General features: G+C 37.5%; 1 protein-coding gene across 1 annotated transcript in view; it reads right to left on the bottom strand.

Moving 5' to 3' along the window:
* EMB (embigin) overlaps window positions 1–21,668 on the bottom strand; it is a 45,199-nt gene that overhangs the window by 15,009 nt on the left and 8,522 nt on the right. Inside the window, exons 2-3 of the mRNA XM_010588135.3 lie at window positions 18,031–18,120; window positions 179–365 (exon numbers count right to left, since the gene is read on the bottom strand). Of these exons, the coding sequence (XP_010586437.2) occupies window positions 179–365; window positions 18,031–18,120 (277 nt within the window). The remainder of the gene's footprint in view (window positions 1–178; window positions 366–18,030; window positions 18,121–21,668) is intronic.

Genomic DNA, 21,668 nt, shown 5'->3' with positions numbered 1-21,668 from the left:
TCAAAAAAACTGCTTAATGAAAATGAAAAGACTTATCCATTAATCAAAATTTAAAAACACTGAGAAACACTTCTGTAAACATTCAAGTGTATGCAGAGGTAAGAATGTCAAGTTAGTAAAAATATTTACAATTGAACTAATTTCTGCTAGAAAAACAGGTTACAGTTTTCATACTCACTTGTATTGGGTATACAGGATATTTCCCGTCCTATTGATGAGGGAATAATTCTCAAGTACTTCATCATCTTTTTTCCAAGTCACATTTACTGCATTCAAATCCCCAGATGTTGTGAATTGGCATGTGAGTTCTATATTAGAAGACCTCTCTAAAGTGATATTTTTTTTTACTGGTACACTGGAATGTTCTATTAGCCACAAAGGAAAAAAAAATTTGAAAGTTACATACTGGGGAAAAGTCCAATACATGAAACAGCTTAAATGATCAACCATAGTGCTCTATCAACCGTTTAAGGTAAAATCCGTTTGCTTGAAGAACTGGTCCTCTGCCAACAGACTGGTTCCTTTCTTACTCTCTTTATTAGGCACTGCTGAAGAAAAGTACTGTTACAACATTAGCAAAGTCTAAAAGATATTATACTGTGAACTTTACCTCCTTAAAATCTCTATAGCTGAAAGGAACATAGGAGAAAGAGTACCAAGTGTAACATATGCTTTGAGAGTTTTAAACAGTACAAGTGTAAAAACAGACAAAAACAAGTGGGCAGAGAATGGGGTGACTGTTAAAATTGTTTTCAGTAACCATATTGTGGGTTACTGAATATTTATGGGAATGTTTTGTGTGTAGTGTGTGTTTGTGTGCTATACAATTTCTATCTTTCCCAGTTCTTACTCCTTAGGAAACCATAGGGGTTAGGTGAAGATACAGACTTAAGACAGAGAATTTAAATAAAAATCCTGTAGTTCTGAATTTTAACTGCATGTGAAACATCAGTATAAAATCCTAAAATGTTTCCTCCCCCCCCAAAAATTTTATATATATATGTATATATATATAAAATCTCCCACTCATGGAGGGTACATTGAGCCAACTTCTTTTGAATGGTGGTAAATAATGGAAAGGAATCAAACATGTTCTCTTCCTTTCCTGTGTTCACTGTATCACTGGCTTAACAAATAGAAGAATCCCTGCAGATAAATGAAGATAAAATCGTAACAATAGGATACACTATTGCAACTCTTAATGCATCAGTGGATCTAGGCAATTTGCATCAACTCCTGCAAACCTCTCAAGAAAAGAATTATGTGTCTCTGGAAAGAGGGTACCCCACCACCTAGAAAATAATCTTGTCAAAAGGGAAAGGGAAGGGAGCTGAAACTGATGAAGTCGCTAGATCCAATTACCACTTTACGGGAGTTACAGAGGATGGTGGAACATGTTCTGCTACACCCCGAGAAGGTATCAACAAAATCCAGATTGTCGGGAAACTACAAGATGAACGATCCAGTTTTTTTTAACAAAATAAATTAGAAAAGGAAACAAGAAAAAGGTATTATTGAGGAATCTAAAGACAGTAAGATACTTTAAAATGTCTTTAAAAAAAAAAAATCAAACTATAGTATTTTGAGATACAGACCTGGTAAATAATAAAGAAAGTGACTACCACAAAAATCAGAATAGCAGTTACTCTTACAGGGAAGAGAGGAGGTTCTGTAATATAAACACATTTCTAAAGATTTCTTAGCACTCAAAACGGCATAAAATCCAAAACCTATTGTCCCACAGGGCTTCCACGTTTGCACATCTTTACAGAAGCTGATTGCCAGATCTTTCTTTCTCAAAGTGGCTGCTGGGTTTGAGCTACTGACCATTCAGTTAGCAACCCAAAGCTTAACCACTGCACCACCCCGGCTCCTATAATAATGGCATAGGGCAATTAAAACTAGAATGCAAAGCTAAAATACAGAAATCTTGAAAGTTTTAAGTGAAATAAAATACATGACTTTTAATTACATTTACTTTACAAAACACTTTCTTAAGCAATGACCAGGTGCAGTTTGCAAACAGTGAAGTACAGCTAGCGTGCTTTGTGTGCACGTGCTTGAAATAACTGCTTGTATAATTCAAAAATCACTGAATTGAACTTTATGTTCAAAAAGGAAGAAATAAACAAATAAAACCAGGTATAGAAAGACCTTAACAAGGCTCAATTATATAGGGAAAAAATTGCATAAGGAAAAATGGGAGGATTATTTATACATTTCAGCATATTTGCTGAACACCTATATGCCAGGAGTCATACTAGGTACTACCAATGGGAAAAAATGTTTCAAGATATAGTGTTTTTAGTATTGGGCTCTTGTTTTGTGTAATTTCTTCACTTTACCTTTAGTTCTGGGGTACCCTTAAAACTTAATCCTACTTCTCTTTCAAATACTGTAACTCTCTTTAACGTCATTAGCAAATTTCTTTTGAAAGAGTTACAACTACTCCTCCCTTATCGACTACCTAATTATCCAACATTTCACATTTACAATAGTTGAAGAATCTACTAGCTGACTATTTTGTGCATTAACTATGTACATCTGGCAGTAAGGAATGTGGAGATATGAAACAAGAATAACACTTGTTGTAATGGTTAATGTTATGTGTCAACTTGGCTGGGTTATAATTCTCAGTGGTTTGGCAGTTATGTAATGATGTAATTTGGCAGTTAGGCAATGATGTAGTCATCTTCCATTTTTGCATGATGATGATTTTCATGTAATGACCTGTTCTTTGGAACCTAACCATGTCAACAAATGAGAACTGGGTGTATTTACACAGAGTCTCTGTTCTCATCAGCATTCACACTTCAGTCCAACATATTGTGGTGTCTTAAGCCACCACATTACAGAAACTACTTTCTCTTAGGTTAAAAATGGCATAATTCCTTATACCAAAACTATCCCCAAACAGTTTAGCTTAACTAGTAAAAAAACGCCTGCCTATAGCACTGTGCTCTTTTATGATCTATCTACATGGGATTAAACCGACTACAGCACCTCAAAAGATTAGATAGGAAACAGAAGTGGCAGTGAGTTTTATGTTAAACAGGAAGGAGCAACTTTGAAACAAAGGAGGGTGAGGATGATTGCAAAACTCTAAGAATGTAATCAATGTCACTGAATTGCACATGCAGAAATTGTTCAACTGGTATATGTTCTGCAGTGTATATTCTCAACAACATAACAAAAATAAATTATTAAAAATAAAAAATGACCAAGTTATCTAATTTGATGACTTCTCTTCAGATCTCATGTTCTATTTGAAGTCTAGTGGATATCAGACACTTTAGGAGACTTTTTGTTCCTTGAAATTCCCTTTATTTCTATTTCACAATCCTAATATTTCTTATACATTTTCCTAGCCAAATAAATTCTTTTAACCATCCTTTACATATTGGTTCTGCTTGGGTTTTATTCTCTGACATCTTTACTTTTCAATTTGATACACTACCATGGTGGGTTAAATTATTAACTTTAGTACTCATTATTCTTAAACTCCTGTTGTGTTATTGTTAGGTGATGCCAAGTCAGTTCTGATTCATAACAACCCCATGTATAACAGAAAGAAATGTTGCCTGGTCCTGCACCATCCTCACAATAATTGCTATGTTTGAGCCCATTGTTGCAGCCACTGTATCAATTCATTTAGTTAAGGATCTTCCTTTTTTTCCCTGTCCCTCTACTTTACCAAGCATGATATTCTTCTCCAGTGATTGGTCCCTACTGATAATATGTTCAAATTAAGGAAGATGAAGTCTTGCCATCTTTCCTTCTAAGGAGCATGCTGGCTGTGCTTCTTGCAAGACGGATTTGTTCATTCTTCTGGACGTCCATGGTATATTCAGTATTCTTCACCAACACCATAATTCAAATGCATCCATCTTCAGTCTTCCTTGTTCACTGTTCAGCTTTTGCATGCATATGAGGTGACTGAAAAGACCATGGGTTGGGTCAAGAGCACGTTAGTCATCAAAGCGACATCTTTGCTTTTTGACACTTTTGCAGCAGATTTGCCCAATGCAACATGTCATTTGATTTCTTGACTGTTGCTTCCATGAGCATTGATTATGGATCCAAGTAAAATGAAATCCTTGAAAACTTTAATCTTTTCTCCATTTATCATAAAGTTGTTTACTGGTGCAGCTGTGAGAATTTTTGTCTTCTTTATGTTGAGGTGTAATCCACACAGAAGTTTTTGATTTTCATCAGTTGAGTACTTCAAGTCCTCTTTAATTTCGGCAAGGAAGGTTGAGTCATTTGCATATCATTAAGTTGTTAGTCATTCTGCAATCCTGATGCTACATTCTTCATATAGTCCAGCTTCTCAGGTTGTCTGCTCAGCATACAGATTGAGTAAGTATGATGAAAGGCTACAACTCTGACACACATCTTTTCCAATTTTAAACCATATGGTATTCCCATTGCACTCACCCTCGTGAGCACAGTTAAGTTTTCTGGAATTCCCATTCTTCACAATGTTATCCACAATTTGTTAGGATCCACACAATCAAATGCCTTTGTACAGTCAATAAAACACAGGAAAACATCTTTTTGGTATTCTCTGCTTTCAGACAAGATTCATCTGACATCAGCAGTGATATTCCTCATTCCATGTCCTCTTCTGAAGCCAGCTTGAATTTCTGGAAATTCTCTGTTGATACACTGCTGCATTTTTGAATGATCTTCAGTAAAATTTGGCTTATATGTGATATTAGTGATTACCTTTCTTTGGAATGGCATAAATACTCTTTTATTCCAGTTGGCTGGCCAAGTAACTGTCTTCCAAATTTCTTGGCATAGACGAGTGAGCACTCCTATTGTATCCATTTGCTGAAACATCTCAGTTGGTATTCCCTCAATTCCTGGAGCTTTGTTTTTTGCTAATGCATTCAGTGCAACTTAGACTTCTTCCTTCAGTACCATTGGCTCTTGATCATATGCTACCTCCTGAAATGGTTCAATGTCGACCAACTCTTTTTGGTACAGTGGCTCTGTGTATTCCTTCCATCTTCTTTTGATGCTGCTTGCGCTTTTCAATTTTTTGCCCATAGAATCCTTCAATGTTGCAACTCAAGGCTTGAATTTTTTCTGCAGCCTTTCAGCTTGAGAAATGCTTAGAGTGTTCTTCCCTTTTGGTTCTCCAAATCCAGGTCTTTGTACATTATAATATTTGTCTTCTTGAACTGTCCTTTGAAATCTTCTGTTCAGCTCTTTTACTTCATCATTTCTTCCATCCATTTTAGCTATTCTACATTTGAGAGTTGGTTTCAAAATCTCTTTTGAAATTCATTTTGATCTTTTCTTTCTCTCCTGTCTTTTTAATAACCTTTCGCTTTCTTCACGTCTGATATCCTTGGTATCACCCCACAACTCTAATGGTTTTCAGTCATTAGTGTTTAATGTGTCAAATCTATTATTGAGATAGTCTTTGAACTCAGGTGGGAAATACTTGAGGTCATTCTTTGGCTCTTGTGGACTTGTTTTAATTTTCTTCAACTTCAATTTGAACTTGCACATGAGAAGTTCATAGAATTTTGCTAGATCAATGACTTATTCATTGGATATCAAAACTCTTGCTCTATTCAAAATCTCTCTTCTGGTCTCCAGACCCATAAGTCCAGGTGCCTGCTGACCAACTAAACATAGTTATCTACTTCAAGCTCAATACATCCAATGCAGATTCCATTAACCTTTCTTTCCTCTCACCGATAATACCAAATACCTTCAGTAGAATTCAGTTTTTCTACTTCTGAAATATCGGTCAAATTCATCCAGTATTCTTCGACTCGCCTTATTATGTTGTTATTAAACCAAACCTGCTGCTATTGAGTTGATTCCAACTCACAGCGGCCCTGTTATTAGTTGCCATCAAATCGGCTCTGACTCATGGTGACTTTTTATAAAACAGAACAGAACACTGCCCAGTCCTGCGCCACCTTCATGATCAATGGTATGTTTGAGTTCATTGTTCTGGCTATTGTGTCTATTTCATTGAGGATTTCCCTTGTTTTTGCTGACTCTACTTTACTGAACCTGTTGTACTTTTCTAGCAATTGGTTTTTCCTGATGATGTGTCCAAAGTAAGTGATCTGAAGTCTTGCCATCCTCACTTCTAAAGAGCATTCCAGGTGTATTTCTTCTAATACTGATGTATTTGTTCTTCTGGCAATCCACAGTATGTATATTCAGTATTCTTCACCACCATCACAGTTCAAATGTATCAATTCTTTTTCTATCTTCTTTTTTCAATATCTAGCTTTTGCATGCATATGAGTTGATTGAAAAGGGCTTCAATATCTTTCACCAGAACTAGGCAAATTACCTCCTAATTTCTCTTAGCTACAATTTCCCTTCCTCCATCTACTTTCTATAATGACACCAAAGTTGTGCTTCTAAAGTAGACCTCAGATAGTTTAACTACCTTGATTAGGTACTTTTCATCTGCAAAACAAGGCATCTTTTTATCAGACACCTCAGTTTCCTCATGTGTAAAATGGGAAATTACATATTTTATGAGACTATAGAAAGGATTAAAAGAGCTATCATAAGAAAAGTACTAGTAATATAACACAGAAATTGCTCAATAAATGCCCATTCACTCCCTGTCATCATTCATTTTATTGGGGTAATGTAATAAAAGCTATCATGTATCATGCTAGAGTTACATGTTGATCATTTCATTTAATCTTCACAGTCCTATAAGGTAAGTCCCATTGTTGTTATCCCTACTTTATAGATGAGGAAGCTGTAGCAATGAGAGATTGACTATCTTGCCCAAGATCACCCATCAAGAAAATAAGAGCACTGACTCTCAAATTCAGGTGTGGCTGAGTCCAGACTCTCATAACCAACAGTGCACAGCAACTCTCAAAGATAAAACATTCTCATGACAATGGAATTAACTTCTTTATCACTTTCAATTACTGAACCTAGACTTTAAATGAAAAAAAAAAAAAAAATAGTAATAGAAGATGATACAAATTTATATGCAGCAATATAGCAAAGTGATGGTAAATGAATGGCATGACTAGCTCATTTTAAATATTCATATTTACAACAAAACACTTTTTTATGTAATTAAAACTGCAATGTAGCCTCTGTGGCAGGCCATCCTCAATTTCACTATTGCACGTAATACTCTGCAGGGGCTTCTGTAGCTTGCTTTCCTTCCACTCAGGGAAATGACACCATCAAAAATATTTTTAAAAGTTCTACCTCTAACATGAAAATATTTTGTGGTTAACCAGCAAACTAATGTAAACCCAACAGATAATATTTCAATTTTCCTAATACTGCACAACTGAAATGCATTTTTCCGGTGCTAGGGTACTGCAAAAACATCCATGACATCCACACTGTAAGGATGTAATCATTTGTTCAGTTCCTGAACTATACTTTAAAGAGACTACTTGTGATGATTAAGACTGTGTGTCAACTTGGTTGGGCCATGATTCTCAGTGTTTATACGTGATCGCCCCCATGGTGGGATCTGCTGTGAGTAGCCAATCAGTTGAAAGGGAGTTTCCTTGGGAACATAGCCTGCATTTGAATATAAGTGGGCATTTTGGCTTTTGCCGTCTCTGGATCCTGCAGCTGCCTCTTGTTCGTCTGACCTCTGGTTCTTGGAACTTCAGCTAGCAGGTTACTTGCCAATCTTGGGATTCACCGATCTTCACAGCCTGTGAGAAAAAGTCCAGCTCTCCGGCCTGACAATCTTGGGTTCGCCAGCCCCTGCAACTACGGGAATCAGAAGCCTTGCGGTCTTGCCTTCCTATCTCCAGAAGCCTCTAACCTGACCCATGGACTTGGTATGTTCCGGCCTCTACAACTGAGTGAGCCATTTCCTTGATATAAATCTTGATCTCTCTTGATATATTTATATGCTTTACTGGTTTTGCTTCTCTAGAGAACCCAGCCTAAGATTTAAAATCATACGGTAATTTATATATGTCTAAATGTTCTCTTATTTTCATAATTAGATTAAAGAAACGATATGGAGCTTTAAGCAATTTGCTGCGAAATGACAATGTTTAAGCTTTAGTGGGTCCATTTAGGAAATGTATCTTTTAGAACCGCAATCTACTATGTTCTTTTATTAAAAAAAAAAAAAATGGAAAAAGATCATTAAAATTCCTTGCATAGGATAGTGTTTATAAATGTGTTCTAAAAACAGAAACTCTTATTTAAAAAGAATTAAGTGCACTAAAATATATAAAACACTTTTAATGGTGAGATGAGATGAGGCAGCTCTGATTGAAGGAGGGCTAGGAAACAAGGTGGCTCATGAGCCTGACCTTTCCTTCACTGCACTGCTGAAGTTAGTGAGGTCTCCTGTTAAAAGCAAACCAAACCAAATCCATTGTCATCAAGTCAATTCTGACTCAGAACTGCCCCACAAGGTTTCCAAGGCTGTAATCCTTAAGGAAGCAGACTGCCACATCTTTCTCCCACAGAGGAACTGGTGGATTTGAACTGCCCACCTTTCAGTTAGCAGCTGAGTTCTTAACCAGGTCTCCTTAGAGATTTAATGTTACACCCTAAAATACAGATGGAACTTACAGAAAAGTTACAGAAACAGTTAGACGGCCATACTAACACAAGGCTAGCAACCCTACATAAAAACAAAGCCATCAGTCCTCTTTTTAACAAGCTGTTGCTCCATTAATGCTATATTTCTTTTCATACGGGATTGAACTGGCTTTATAAAATAACTCCTTTGAATAAAAAATAAATCTTAAATCTGTAAAATATCACAAGGACACTGCTTCCTGATCCTTGTCATTTTCACTCTTCTCCCAAGTATTACAGTTTTATTATAGCTAAAAGGATACAAATGAAAAGGAGCATAAGACAAGGTCTGGGAGAGTTCCCAACACAGAGCTTCTATGTCCCAAAAAGGGGACACATCCTATCCTCCTATATGCATCCATGTCTTTCCACAACCAGGAAGTCCATGAAGCTTCTGTGTCCAGAACCTTTACTGGGGTCTCACTGCATAAGCATGATTGATTGAATTACGCCCCCACTCCACCTCAGCTGCTATCAATATGGCCAGCTCCAACCTGAGTCACCTCGCATAAGCCCTCAGATACGGTCAGGCAGCCTTTCTAAAGTTGTTTGCCGAACAGTCACTCTCTATCACACCAGCTTGACTTATTTTCTTCCCAGCACTTAGCACTGTCTGACATTATCTTTTCAATTACTTTGTTTACTTATTCATCGTCTCTCCTCTCTGGAACATAAACTCTATGAAAAGGGTGGGGGGGAGGATAAGTCAATCATACTCACCTTTGTATGTCAGGCTCTCAATGAATTTTTTTAAACTGATCTGGATAATCAAAGTGGCTCCGAATACAGGCTTTAAAATACTGAATCTATATGCCCACTCTCACTTTCTTCAGATAGATAAGGCACCTGCCTTAGACTGAAAGTTTAGGTTTACTAAAACTCTGCCTAAAGGAGATGGGAATTGTATAGGAAGTTTTTGTCTTATATGGTTGATTGATTTATTAGCCAAAACAAACTTGTTCAGTACTTTTATATACTATATGGGATACAGAGGTGAATTAAAAATTGTTCATGCTGGCAGGGGAGATATTATTCAAATATGAATACTACAATTAAGATTAACTGTAATAGATACCCTAAGTCAAATGAAATCTAAATCACAGAACTAAATACAATACTGTAAAAACATTAACCCTCCAAATTAATCTATAAATTCAATGAAAAAATCAGTCAAAATCCCAACAGTGCATTTTATGGAATTTGATTAAAAAAAAAAAAAGTCTAAGAAAAAAATACATATATACACATGCATACATATACATATGTCTATATGTATACACATACGTACATATATATGGTAGGCATCAAGTTTGTATCATTTTACCATACCTATTCAATCTGTATGCTGAGCAAATAATCTGAGAAGCTTGGCTACATAGAGAAGAATGCAGCATCAGGATTGGAGGAAGACTCAAACAACTTGTGATATACAGATGACACAACTTTGCTTGCTGAAAGTGAAGAGGACTTGATGCACTCACTGATGAAGATCAAAGACTATAGCCTTCAGTACGGATTATACCTCAACATAAAGAAAACAAAAATCCTCACAAATGGAACAATAAGCAAAATCATGGTAAGTGGAGAAAGGATTGAAGTTGTCAAGGATTCATTTTACTTGGATCCACAATCAACACCCATGGAAGGAGCAGTCAAGAAATTAAACGACACAGTGCATTGGGCAAATCTGCTGCAAAAGACCTCTTTAAAGTGTTCAAAAGCAAAGATGTCACTTTGAGGACTAAAATGTACCTGTTTTAAGCCATGGTATTTTCAATCGCCTCATATGCAGGCCAAAGCTCGACAATGAATAAGAAAGACCGAGGAATTGATTATGGTGTTGGCGAAGATTACTGAATATACCACAGACTCTCAGAAGAACAAACAAATCTGCCTTGGAAGAAGTACAACCTCTCCTCCCACTGCAAAGACCAAGTTGTTATGCGAAACTGGTGTTACACAAAAATGGAGGATGACTACATCATTACATAACTGCCAAATTACATCATTACAAAATACCATATCCTTGAGAATCACTACCCAGCCAAGCAGACACGTAACCTTAACCATCAAAGCTAGCGTTACTTTTGCCTCATATCTTGGCATTTGTTACTGCCAGACGTCTGTTGTTAAATGTGCAAGATAGTCAGTTAGATTTTTTATTATTGTCATAAATATGAAGTGTTTGATAATGAGACAATAGATAAGTGAGGAGAAGGGGTGCAGCCAGAATACTCCTTAGAAAAGAGGATGGTGAGACTTTGTCTCATGTACTTTGGACATGTTATCAGGAGAAACCAGTCTCCAGAGGACATCATGCTTGGTAAAGCAGAGGGTCAGTGAAAAAGAGGAAGATCCTCAACGAGACGGATTGACACAGTGGCTGCAACAAGGGGCTCAAACATAGCAATGATTGTGAGAATGATGGAGGACTAAGCACTGTTTCATTCTATTGTACGTAGGGTTACTATGAGTTGCAACTGACTCAATGGAACCTAACAACTATATACATAGTTATATATACCTTTTAACAGTATTATTAAAACAAATTACAATTACATGCACACACACACACAATAATGTTTTAAAAATTAAAAATGTGTTACTGATGCTGGAAAAAAACAAGAAATTAATGTAATAAAATGTAATTTTTCAAATTGCAAGGTAAAACCTATTAGTAGATCATAAAATCAGTTTAGTAGTTACGACCAGATTTTTTTTTTTAATGGATTAGAGCAGAAGGAACAAGAAATTATCAGAGTACAACACACATTAAATAAAGGTATTGCCTGAAGGACATTTTGTTTCAGTATGAGTTTGTATACACGTGTAGGTGGTATACCAAGGTACAAGGTAACGTGTATTTTTTGCCTTGGGCAGCACTTAAAAAAATTTTTTTTTCCCATTGTGCTTTAAGTAAAAGTTTACAATTCAAGTCAGTTTCTCACACAAAAACTTAGACACACATTGTTATGTGATCCTAGTTGCTCTCCCTACAAAGTGACAGCACACTCCTTCTCTCCACCTTGTGTTTCCTGTATCCATTCAACCAGCTCCTGTCCCCCCTCTTCCTTCTTATCTCACTTCCAGACAGGAGCTGCCTACATAGTCTCATGTGTCTACTTGAGCTAAGAAGCACACTCCTCACCAGTATCATTTTATGTCTTACAGTCCAGTCTAATCTTTGTCTGAAGGGCTGGCTTCAAGAACGGTTTTAGTTTTGGGGCTAACAGAGAGTCTGGGGGCCGTGACCTCCGGGGTCCCTCCAGTATCAGCCAGACCATTACGTCTGGTCTTTTTACTAGAATTGGGGGTCTGCATCCCACTTTTTTCCTACTCCAACAGGGATTCTCTGTTGCATTCCCTGTCAGGACACTCATTAGTGGTAGCCAGGCACCATCTAGTTTTTCTGGTCTCAGGCTGATGGAGTCTGGTTTATGTGGCCCTTTCTTTCTCTTGGGCTCATATTTTCCTCGTGTCTTTGGTGCTCTTCATTCTCCTTTGCCCGAGGTGGCCTGGGACCAATTGATGCACCTTAGATGGCCGCTTGCTAGCTTTTAAGACACCAGATACCACTCACCAAAGTGGGATGCAGAATATTTTCTTAATACACTTTGTTATATCAATTGACCTAAATGTCCCCTGAAATCATGGTCCCCAGGTCCCCGCCCCTGCTACTCTCTCCCTCGAAGGGTTTGGTTGTATTCAGGAAACTTCTCAGCTTCTGGGTTAGTCCAGTTGTGCTGACTTCCCCTGTATTGCATGTTGTCCTTCCCTTCACCTAAAATAATTCTTGTCTACTGGCTAGTGAATACCCCTCTCCCTCCCTCCCTCCCCACCCTTATAACAATCAAAGAATGTTTTCTCCTGTGTTTAAACCTTTTCTTGAGCTCTTATAATAATGGTCTTATACTAAAAAGTTCGAAAAACATTGGATTAGTCAGTACAGAAATACTAAAAAGTTCGAAAAACATTGGATTAGTCAGTACAGAAACAGTATAGTGCATAGGAATTTGCAATATGATTAAGGTGGTGACCTTTTTCATTCAACTAAGTTGAACGAAAATAAACATTTTCCAGAATAATATATACATTCCTATACTATTAATATTAAAAAATACTAGTTTCTTTGGAAACATACACATAGATGTAAAGCACAGGAAAGAAAAGGAGCCCTGGTGGCGCAGCTGCGAAGTGCTTGGCTGCTAACCTAAAGGTCGATGGTTCGAATCCATTTCTCCATGGGAGAAAGATGTGGCAGTTGGCTTACGTAAAGATGTACAGCCTTGGATACACTATGGGGCAGTTCTACTCTGAGTTGGAATACTACTCGATAGCAACTTTTTTTTTTTTTAATGGGAAAGAAACACACACCGAACTGGGATTACCTATGGAAAAGAGGAGACAGAGACTGAAGGGGTGTGTAGTCAAGGTAGCTTTGCTTTCATCTATAAAAAGGTTTAATTTTTATATTCAGAAGTTCTATTTGGCTATTTTTCAAAATGGCTTTATGTTTTCTGATAGTAAAATGTTTGTTTGTTTTCTTTTTGTTACCTTTTTTTATGCTCCTACCTTTTATTTCTAGGATCTGAAGTTCCAGAACGTCTAATCCTACTGCTCCTTAGCTGACTCTGAGCGGTCCAGTGTTTTTATAATTCTGTCTGTGAGCATATCCTCAGCAGGGACTGCACAGCCAGGGTGGATAATGCATCCTTCCACAGATCTTTTGCATCTGTTTTCCTGGCAAAGTACCATCTGCTAAGGACCGTTCTGGTATTTCTCAATTTTGAGGCTCCTGTCTCTGGCAGGTAATACAAATGTGAAATCTAAGCCTGTGCGAGGGCAGGCCCATTTCTTTGAATACTCAGGAAAGTCTTTGGTTTTTAATGCAGGTTAAGGCTGAAATGAAGAAGCCAACTTATCATTTTGTGCTGGTCAGCTGATTTTTGTTTTTCCTTTTTCTAAGACCGAGGTCAAATCTTCTACTATGTTTATAGCCTACAAAGGATCAGCTTTTGAAGGGTTAGCAGTGCCAACTCCCCTCCTTGCATGGATTCAGTCTTGATTCTTGTATCTCTGTGACTCTTAAAACCCAAGTGCCTTGGCTACAGAAACAGGGAAACCTAACATGTCATCAACTCATAGGTCACTGCCCTGTTTGCCAGTTTTGGCTATTGTAAATTATCTTTCCTTCTTTGTGAGCTTAGCTATAGAGTTAAAAGAATGTTTGGCATATTTTATCTGGAATTTCTAGGTGTGGCAGGAGGGTTTAAAGATTCTCTAATTCATGATATTTCTGGAAATAAAATAGTATTTCAATATTAAAAAAGAATGAATTTACTTTTACTTATATATTTAAAAGTTAATAAAAACATCAAATGCGTAGTACAAAAAAAGAAACAGTACTTCTCTACATGTACTTTCTTGAATTCATAGCTTTTGACTGAATTCTCAATGACAGAATGTGATCATCATCAGGAGGGAGGGAGGAGACGGGAAGAATGGACCAGGTTCCCTGTCCCATTTCTGATAGCAGGACTGGCATCTGTTACTCAGTACCACCATCTAACTTTTTGGTGAGATTTTTTTATTAAATGATAAAACCAAGTGAATATTAAATAATCCATCTTCACATGATGCATGGATGGGGGGGAATTACACAGCTATCTTTTTTATGGGTAAAGTCGTGGTTCTCAACAGGGGGTGATTTTGTTCCTCAATGGACAGTTAGCAATGTCTTGAGACGTTTTTGGTTGTCACAACTTAGGAAGTGCTATTTGCATCTGGAAACCCTGGTGGCGTAGTGGCTAAGTGCTACGGCTGCTAACCAAAGGGTTGGCAGTTCGAATCTGCCACGAGCTCCCTGGAAACTCTATGGAGCAGTTCTACTCTGTCCTATAGGGCTGCTATGAGTCGGAATTGACTCGACTGCACTGGGTTTGGTTTTTTGGTTTTATTCGCATCTAGTGGGTGGAGGCTAGAGATGCTACCAAACATCCTACAATGGGCACATTTCCCCCACAATAAAGAATTAACCATTCCAAAATATGGAGAATCCCTGCTTGCAGCTACTGCCACTTGTGCTGCCATGCTGGGTCTCTCTTCCATCTTCTCTTTCTCTCATTCTCTGTGAATGTTAGGACTCACACATTTTTCTCTGCACATCAACAGTCTTTACATTTTATTTAGTAACTGGTAGTCTGCTTCTGAGAAGCATCATAAACATCGCCACTTCACTCAAGTCATTCTAGAATATTCTGTCCAATAAAGCGCTGAGTAGCCAAATGCAAAGGACTCACCCTTTTTTTTCTATTCTCAACTGCATTGATCATGCACTTGACCCTGGAGTTTGAGAAGCCCTAACCCACACCTTTGCCTGGCTAGGTCTAGGCAACATGGCTGCCTTTCCTCACCGTAAGTAATCATCCCAAGCCTTACACTGCATTTTTCTGCATATCTGCACCTCCAGGGTCTGCTTACTCTACCTCTTTGCTGACCAGCACTTTGCCAGACTAGCAGCTGTGTCTGAACATGGTAAATAAAAACGTGCCACTGGGTCAATACACCAACATTACCAGGCTGGTCAAGAAAACTACAGCCTGTTGTTTTGATTGTAACCTCTTTGGTTAAACTATAACACATTGATTGAGACACCAAACTCTAAAATAGGTCAAGGAAAAGAAAAAATAAAAGTAACGCTATAGTAATACTCTAATTGCAGAAACACAATGAATTCCAAATTCTGAGATTGGGAAATCCAACACAGTGGTGTAAAAACACTCTGTTATCAAAAGATCAGTTTGACAAATCCAGTGATATCAGAGAGGAAAAATTTTTATTCATTATAAAAATTTATTTATTATTTGTGAAAGTAAATTCAATTATACTTTCACAAATAATATTCATAACACCAGCAAATGAAATTCCTAAGACTAACCAGTCTAGGAATAAGACAATTAAAACAGCTTTTGTTTTCATAATTTTTGAATACATTATTTTAAAGGTAATGTCAATTTATTTTAAAGAGGTGTAATTGTTTTAATAATACTGTTTGTTAAAAGGTATGAATAACTGGGCACTGAGAAAGGCTGAATGCATAATGGTTAATAGCACGCTCTGACATCAAAGCGCCTGGGTTAAAAACCCAGGTACCACCCGTGTGACTGAATTTAGTTGTGCCCCGCTTTCGCATCTGCAAATTACAAATAATATTAGTACCTGCTTCACAGGGTCGTTAAGACGATTAGATGTAAATACACACATGGTATAAATTACCACCTGTTTGTGAAGTAAATAATTAGCAACATTTTAAACACATAAAATCACTAAGCAACTAGACTTTCATGAACCAAAGGCTATGTTATCATTCTCCCAATAACACAACCCTTTGTTTCCCAATTTCAAGCATTTTCAAGTAAGTATATGAAGAGCTGGGCCAATGTCGTCAGGCTGGTCCCTAAATTTGCAAAGTATGTATTGTGTTTGAATCTTTCTACAGGAAACATTTTATCCTAACAAGGAAATAAACTTCTAAAATGCCCAGAGGGAAAGAGGAAAGGATAAGAACAATATTGTGTTATTTACAGATAACATGAACAATAATATCCACTGATACTGGCATATGTAAACGATGACAGGACAATATGAAAGCATTCCATTCAGGAAGAAGTAGATTAAAAAACCTAGTGACAACAGTAAGAAGAAACCCTATCATAAAGAAACCCCCTGATAATCCTGAGTACAATCTTCAAATCTGAATTCTACATATCTGCAAAGGCTGCTCCTAAAACCAAACGTTTTGATGCAAGGATGCAGCCAGAGGAAGAATCTACGTGAAAATTCAGCATCTAGTTCTCAACTCACAGATCCAAAGTTTCAAAATTCTGTTGCAACATACCTTTGTCATAGGAGGAATACTGGTTTTAAAAGCACTATTAGATTAAGGGAAACCCTGGTGGTGTAGTGTTTAAGTGCTGTGGCTGCAAACCAAAGGGTGGGCAGTTTGAATCTGCCAAGCGCTCCTTGGAAACTCTATGGGGCAGTTCTACTCTGTCCTATAAAAGGTCGATAGGAGCTGGAAACGACTACAGGGCACTGGGTTTGGTTCATTTTTTTTTATCAGAGTAAGAGTATCTGGATTTAAGCCCTCCAAAAAGGTTAAATCCAAAACCCACTGCTGAAGAGTTGATTCTAACTCACACTGACCCTATATGACAGAGCAGAACTGCCAGCATAGGGTTTCCAAGGCTGTAAATCTTTAAGGAAGCAGACCGCCAAATCTTTCTCTCACAGAGAGGCTAGTGGGTTCGAACCGCCGGCCTTTTGCTTAGCAGCCAAGTGCTTTAACCACTGCGCCACCATGGCTCCCCAGGCAGGTTAAGTAAATCTATAACCAGTCTGGCATTGATTAAAACCTCCATTCTTTGTTCTTGCCCTGGGAAACTGACCGTTTGTTTCCCAGCCTACAGCTGTGCTGGGTAAAGAGGAGTGAGATGCTGCCCACACTGCCAGGTTGGTCAAAGAATTTGCAAACTTATGTTTTCACATGAATCTCTCTTAAAGAAACATTTCACCCTAACAGAGGTAAACAAAAACTAGAATATGAAAAGAAAAAAGAACAAACAACAACAAAGAAATGTATATACTTTTAAAAGTAAGAATGAACTCCAAATATTGACATAGGGATACTTGGGACTAAATAGGATTTGCACAAAGTCACAAAAATACTCTAACAAAAAGCTCAGTGCAAACATTCCATAGGTATCAATGTGGGGAAAAAACCCATGTTTTATTCATATTAAATAGAAATAAAACAATAGCTCTTAAGACTAGAGACAAAGACTGTGCATATAACTAACTGGGGGAAAAAACAAATAATTGACTTAACATATTTAAAATGCCTACATTCTATTTATACTTTTATTTTAATATTGTTACTAAATCAGGTTAACTGAGATTACTTTTGCAACACTGGAGTCCAAAACTGCGAATGAGCAAGTGGTATTCCTACCCAGAGCTGAGTTTTAGTTCGGAGCACTTTGCTTGTTTCTCAATGGCACTGTCATTGACTCATTCGATATCATTAATTTTTCTCTGGCTCAGGGTCTTCCAGGGAATGCATGAATTCTCCTCTCAATGCAGAGTGATTATAATGAGCAGAAATTGATGAAAACCTAAGAGACTCTGCAAACTAAACTAATCCTCCCCCGCTCAGGGGTCCCTTCTTCTTGAGAACCTTTTCTAGCTCTACCAAGTCAGAATAGCTTCCTCCTCTCTGCTCTCAGAGGACTTAGATTCTCATCATACTACATTATAACTATAGAAGGTACTGAAGTTTCTCCTACAAAACCACAAGCGGGGATTGACAGCATTTTATGAAGCAAAAAGAACTAGCTTAACTAAAAACAAACCAAAACTTATTTTGGCATCATATTATTCAAAACATAATGCATTTACCAGTCAGTGATATGTTATGAATCTCCAAGGAAAGGTTAGAGTATTTTGCCATCATTTCTTCTCTGGCAGGCAGACTTGTAAAAGGTGAACCTGTGAGAGAAAGAACACGGGATTAATATTCTTATCGAAATGATCTAAATGATAACGTAAAAGCCAGGCTCAACAGTTAAAATGCTGTTGTGTATGTTAATGAAAAAATAATGTTTCCTGGAAGCTTTGGTTAACAAGGTCTTCTATAATGCGAAGATTTCAGAAATATCTTAGGCTATTTAATGTGACCAAATTTCCAATTTTTTCTACGCTCTTTTTAACCTAAAAACTCCTACAGATTTACATCAGTAGCTTTTTAGAAAAATGTTCGTTTTCTTATCCTAAACTTAGAGTTATTTCCTACAAAACATAAATTAACTAAGACATTTAGGAATTAATAAAAGTGCCAGAAAAGGGAAAGACATGAGGCAGAGAGAGAAGATGAGAAAACAAAGAACAATGAAAAGAGGAACAGAAATCCCCCAAACCAGACCTGCTGCCATCAGGTTGATTTTGCAGGGACAGAGAGATCTCAACAACATGCATATGAAAGGAAGGAAATACAGAGGCCTGGGCATATAATTGGGGAAAACACTAATAACTGATTTAATAAGTATGTTTAAAATATTTACATTCTATTTATACTTTTGTTTTAATATTGCTACTAAAGCAGGTTAACTGAGATTCCTTTTCAACACTGGAATCCAAAGCTGTTAATGAGAAAGTGGTATCTCATCCAGAGCTGAGTTTTAGTTTGCAGTACTTTGCTTGTTTTCCCATGGCACCGTTGTTGACTCATTGAATGGCATTAATTTTTTTTTTTTGGGTAGGATATTTTTATGACTTTCTGCAAGTGCTATTTGTTCTCAAACTTGTTGCCATCAAGCTGATTCAAGAGGGACAGAGAGATCATAACAACAAGTATGAAAAAAGAACAAAATACCAAGACCTGCGCACTAGAGGATGAGATGTTAAAACGGACGCATAGCGAGAGTCTGTTCGGTATTTGTTTTCCAGCAATGGCTACAGTTCAGCACGCCCTAGGCCTATAACTGACTTCCTGTTTTCTTCAGTCTCTTGCCCATTCTTTTGAAAACTTTTATTAAAAAAAAACAAGGTTTCCGCTCCCACCTCTCCCCTCTCATCAAACCTTCTTATTTGTATTATTTTTACTGTTATTATTTTACTCCTACTGCTATGCCTTTGACTTTAGGGCATCAGATTTTCCCTCCCAGAAAAACTACCACAATTCTATCAAACAAGTCAGAGAGGAGAGAAAAGGCTTAACTATGGTAAACCTGGCTATATTCTTTGAACTACTCAATTCAATTGAAATGAAATCTGGGCCCTTTTTTTATTTCACATGTTTTTTACACTCTACTCTGAAAGTTACTCCTAGTGTAAGGGTGCAAGGCAAGATTCCTACTGCCCTCCTTTTCCTATATGTATGAAAAATGTTATCAAAGTTAGCAATCCCTTTTGTTGCTTTGGCAATTCACACAGTGTTTACAAGATTGCCTAATAAAAAAATCTACCCAGCCAGAATCCAACTCTCTAATAAGCTGGTTCCAAAGATTTAATCATCTCTAATTCTGCTTTAGAAGCCGGAATGCACTTTCCCATAAAATACCCCTATGACTAAAACATGCCTAAAGTGTCATATTTCTTTCTGACAATGATTATATAGGAAATTATGTCCTGAGTTTCCATCTGGGCTATGAGAAATACAAAACCTTGCTTCCACTCATATTCAATATTCATTCATTCATATTCATATCTTCTCCCTCTTACTCTAGCTCTTCGTAACACCAAATAGGTTCTCGTTAACATTTTTTTCATGATGAAGATTCTTTTTTTTTTTATTCTTGGGCATAGCTCATTTGGAGGTTATATTAACGAGAAAATATCACAGGAAGACCAAAACAGATGCTATTCACTTATGGACAGGAAGCTGGGAGGAGGTGCACAGGAAGGAAAGAGTTGTTCTATTACATCATCTCTTCTGTGAAGCCGGCAAAACATAAGCTTGCTAGGGATTTCTCCTTTCTTTGACTAGCCTACTGCACAACAGAAGTCAGTCTTGGGGTTCTCACCAAACTCTTTACCCCCTGAAACAAGTCCATAACCCTTTTCAGATTGTACGACATTATTATGACCCATAACAATGAGAGTTACAGAAGCTAAACAAATGCTTCTTATCATTCTTATTCTTATTTTACTTAAACACCATACGTACTTGATGCTGATGAGGAGTATAAAGCTAAATAAATGTGGTCCATAGAGGGCTACATGAATCACAATAGAAATTCAGGCCCACGACTTGTGATTAAAAGAGGCATTAAGGTATCAGAGTAGCCCCCATTCATAGTATTGACTATAACTAGCCTGTGTATTTTATATAAGTTAGTGCATGAGCTACAGGGTGTGAAACCTGATCTACATCCTTGAGGGACTAGTGAGGTGCAATGAGGACGAAGATAATGCCACGGAGATGGGTTCTAAGGCTGGGGCCCTTATCCCATTGCTTATTACCAGGACCAGCTACGGAAGTGCCTACCTGGGACCTGCATTAGAACAAGGAGAGACAGGGGCACAGGCTTGGCGTGGGCAGTTCTAAGCTGATAGCAGTTAAAGGAATAGGAGAAGGAAAACCAAGTTACAGAAGTAGGAAGTTTGGGTAGTTCCAGAATATACTAGCTATTGTGACCACTTGCGATTGGAAATTCATATATTAAGAATAAAATCATACATCCATTAACCAGACACCACCTGTACCTAACTTCATATTCCCTTTAAATCATGAATCATACTAAGGCTCCCATTTCCACTGGACAAGTCCCAGTGCAAAAATACATGAATAACTGTTGTGATCCTTGTCTGGGAAAAGTCCTTTTAAGAGGCAATATACAAAAATGCCTTGAATGGGAAAGCAGGGCAGTCTACAGAAGGTGTTAGAATAGAAAAGTCAGCGGCTCTTTGTTTAGCCAACATTACTCAAAAAAGTGAGAATGTAAACCTTATTGCTTCTAGTAATAGGACAGCTGGCAGGAGGCTGATTCAGCTAACGCTGGTGTTAAAGGAAACTGGCAGGGTATCCAGGCAGATGTGGTCTGAAGGCTTCCCTGAAAGGATTAAGCTGAGTCACGAAAAGAAGTAAAAATGGAGAGGCAGGAATTTTGTGTTCTAATCCAAGTTCTGCCACTGACTTGCTACTTGGAGTTTCAAAATGCAATATGGCCAGCTCAGTGCTTTGGCAAATACGTCACCGCCACAGAGCTCATTTCTTAAGAACTGAGAATCAGGAAAATTGCATAAATATTGAATGATGGTGCCAAAATCATAAACCACATTCCTCAAGTTATCATACTCAACTCCCCTTTCTTAATCATTGCTGGAAATTTTCCAGCAGGCATTCTTTTATAGTTAGTGGCAAAAAATGCCAACACAAGAGTAACATCATGTAATAGTTGTTCCAAAGATTGGTAAGATTTTTTTTCCTCCCTCTTCAGAGGAGATGGGGGTTGAAGACGCTGTATGGGCAGCATTCTCGTTTACGCCTTTTATTATTTCATGCAAAATAGCAAAATTTATAGTCTTTACTTAAATAT

The sequence above is a fragment of the Loxodonta africana genome, chromosome 2, assembly GCF_030014295.1.
Source record: "Loxodonta africana isolate mLoxAfr1 chromosome 2, mLoxAfr1.hap2, whole genome shotgun sequence".
NCBI lineage: Eukaryota > Metazoa > Chordata > Mammalia > Proboscidea > Elephantidae > Loxodonta > Loxodonta africana.
Note: the sequence above shows the minus strand (reverse complement) of the source record. Positions and strands in the feature narration are given on the sequence as shown.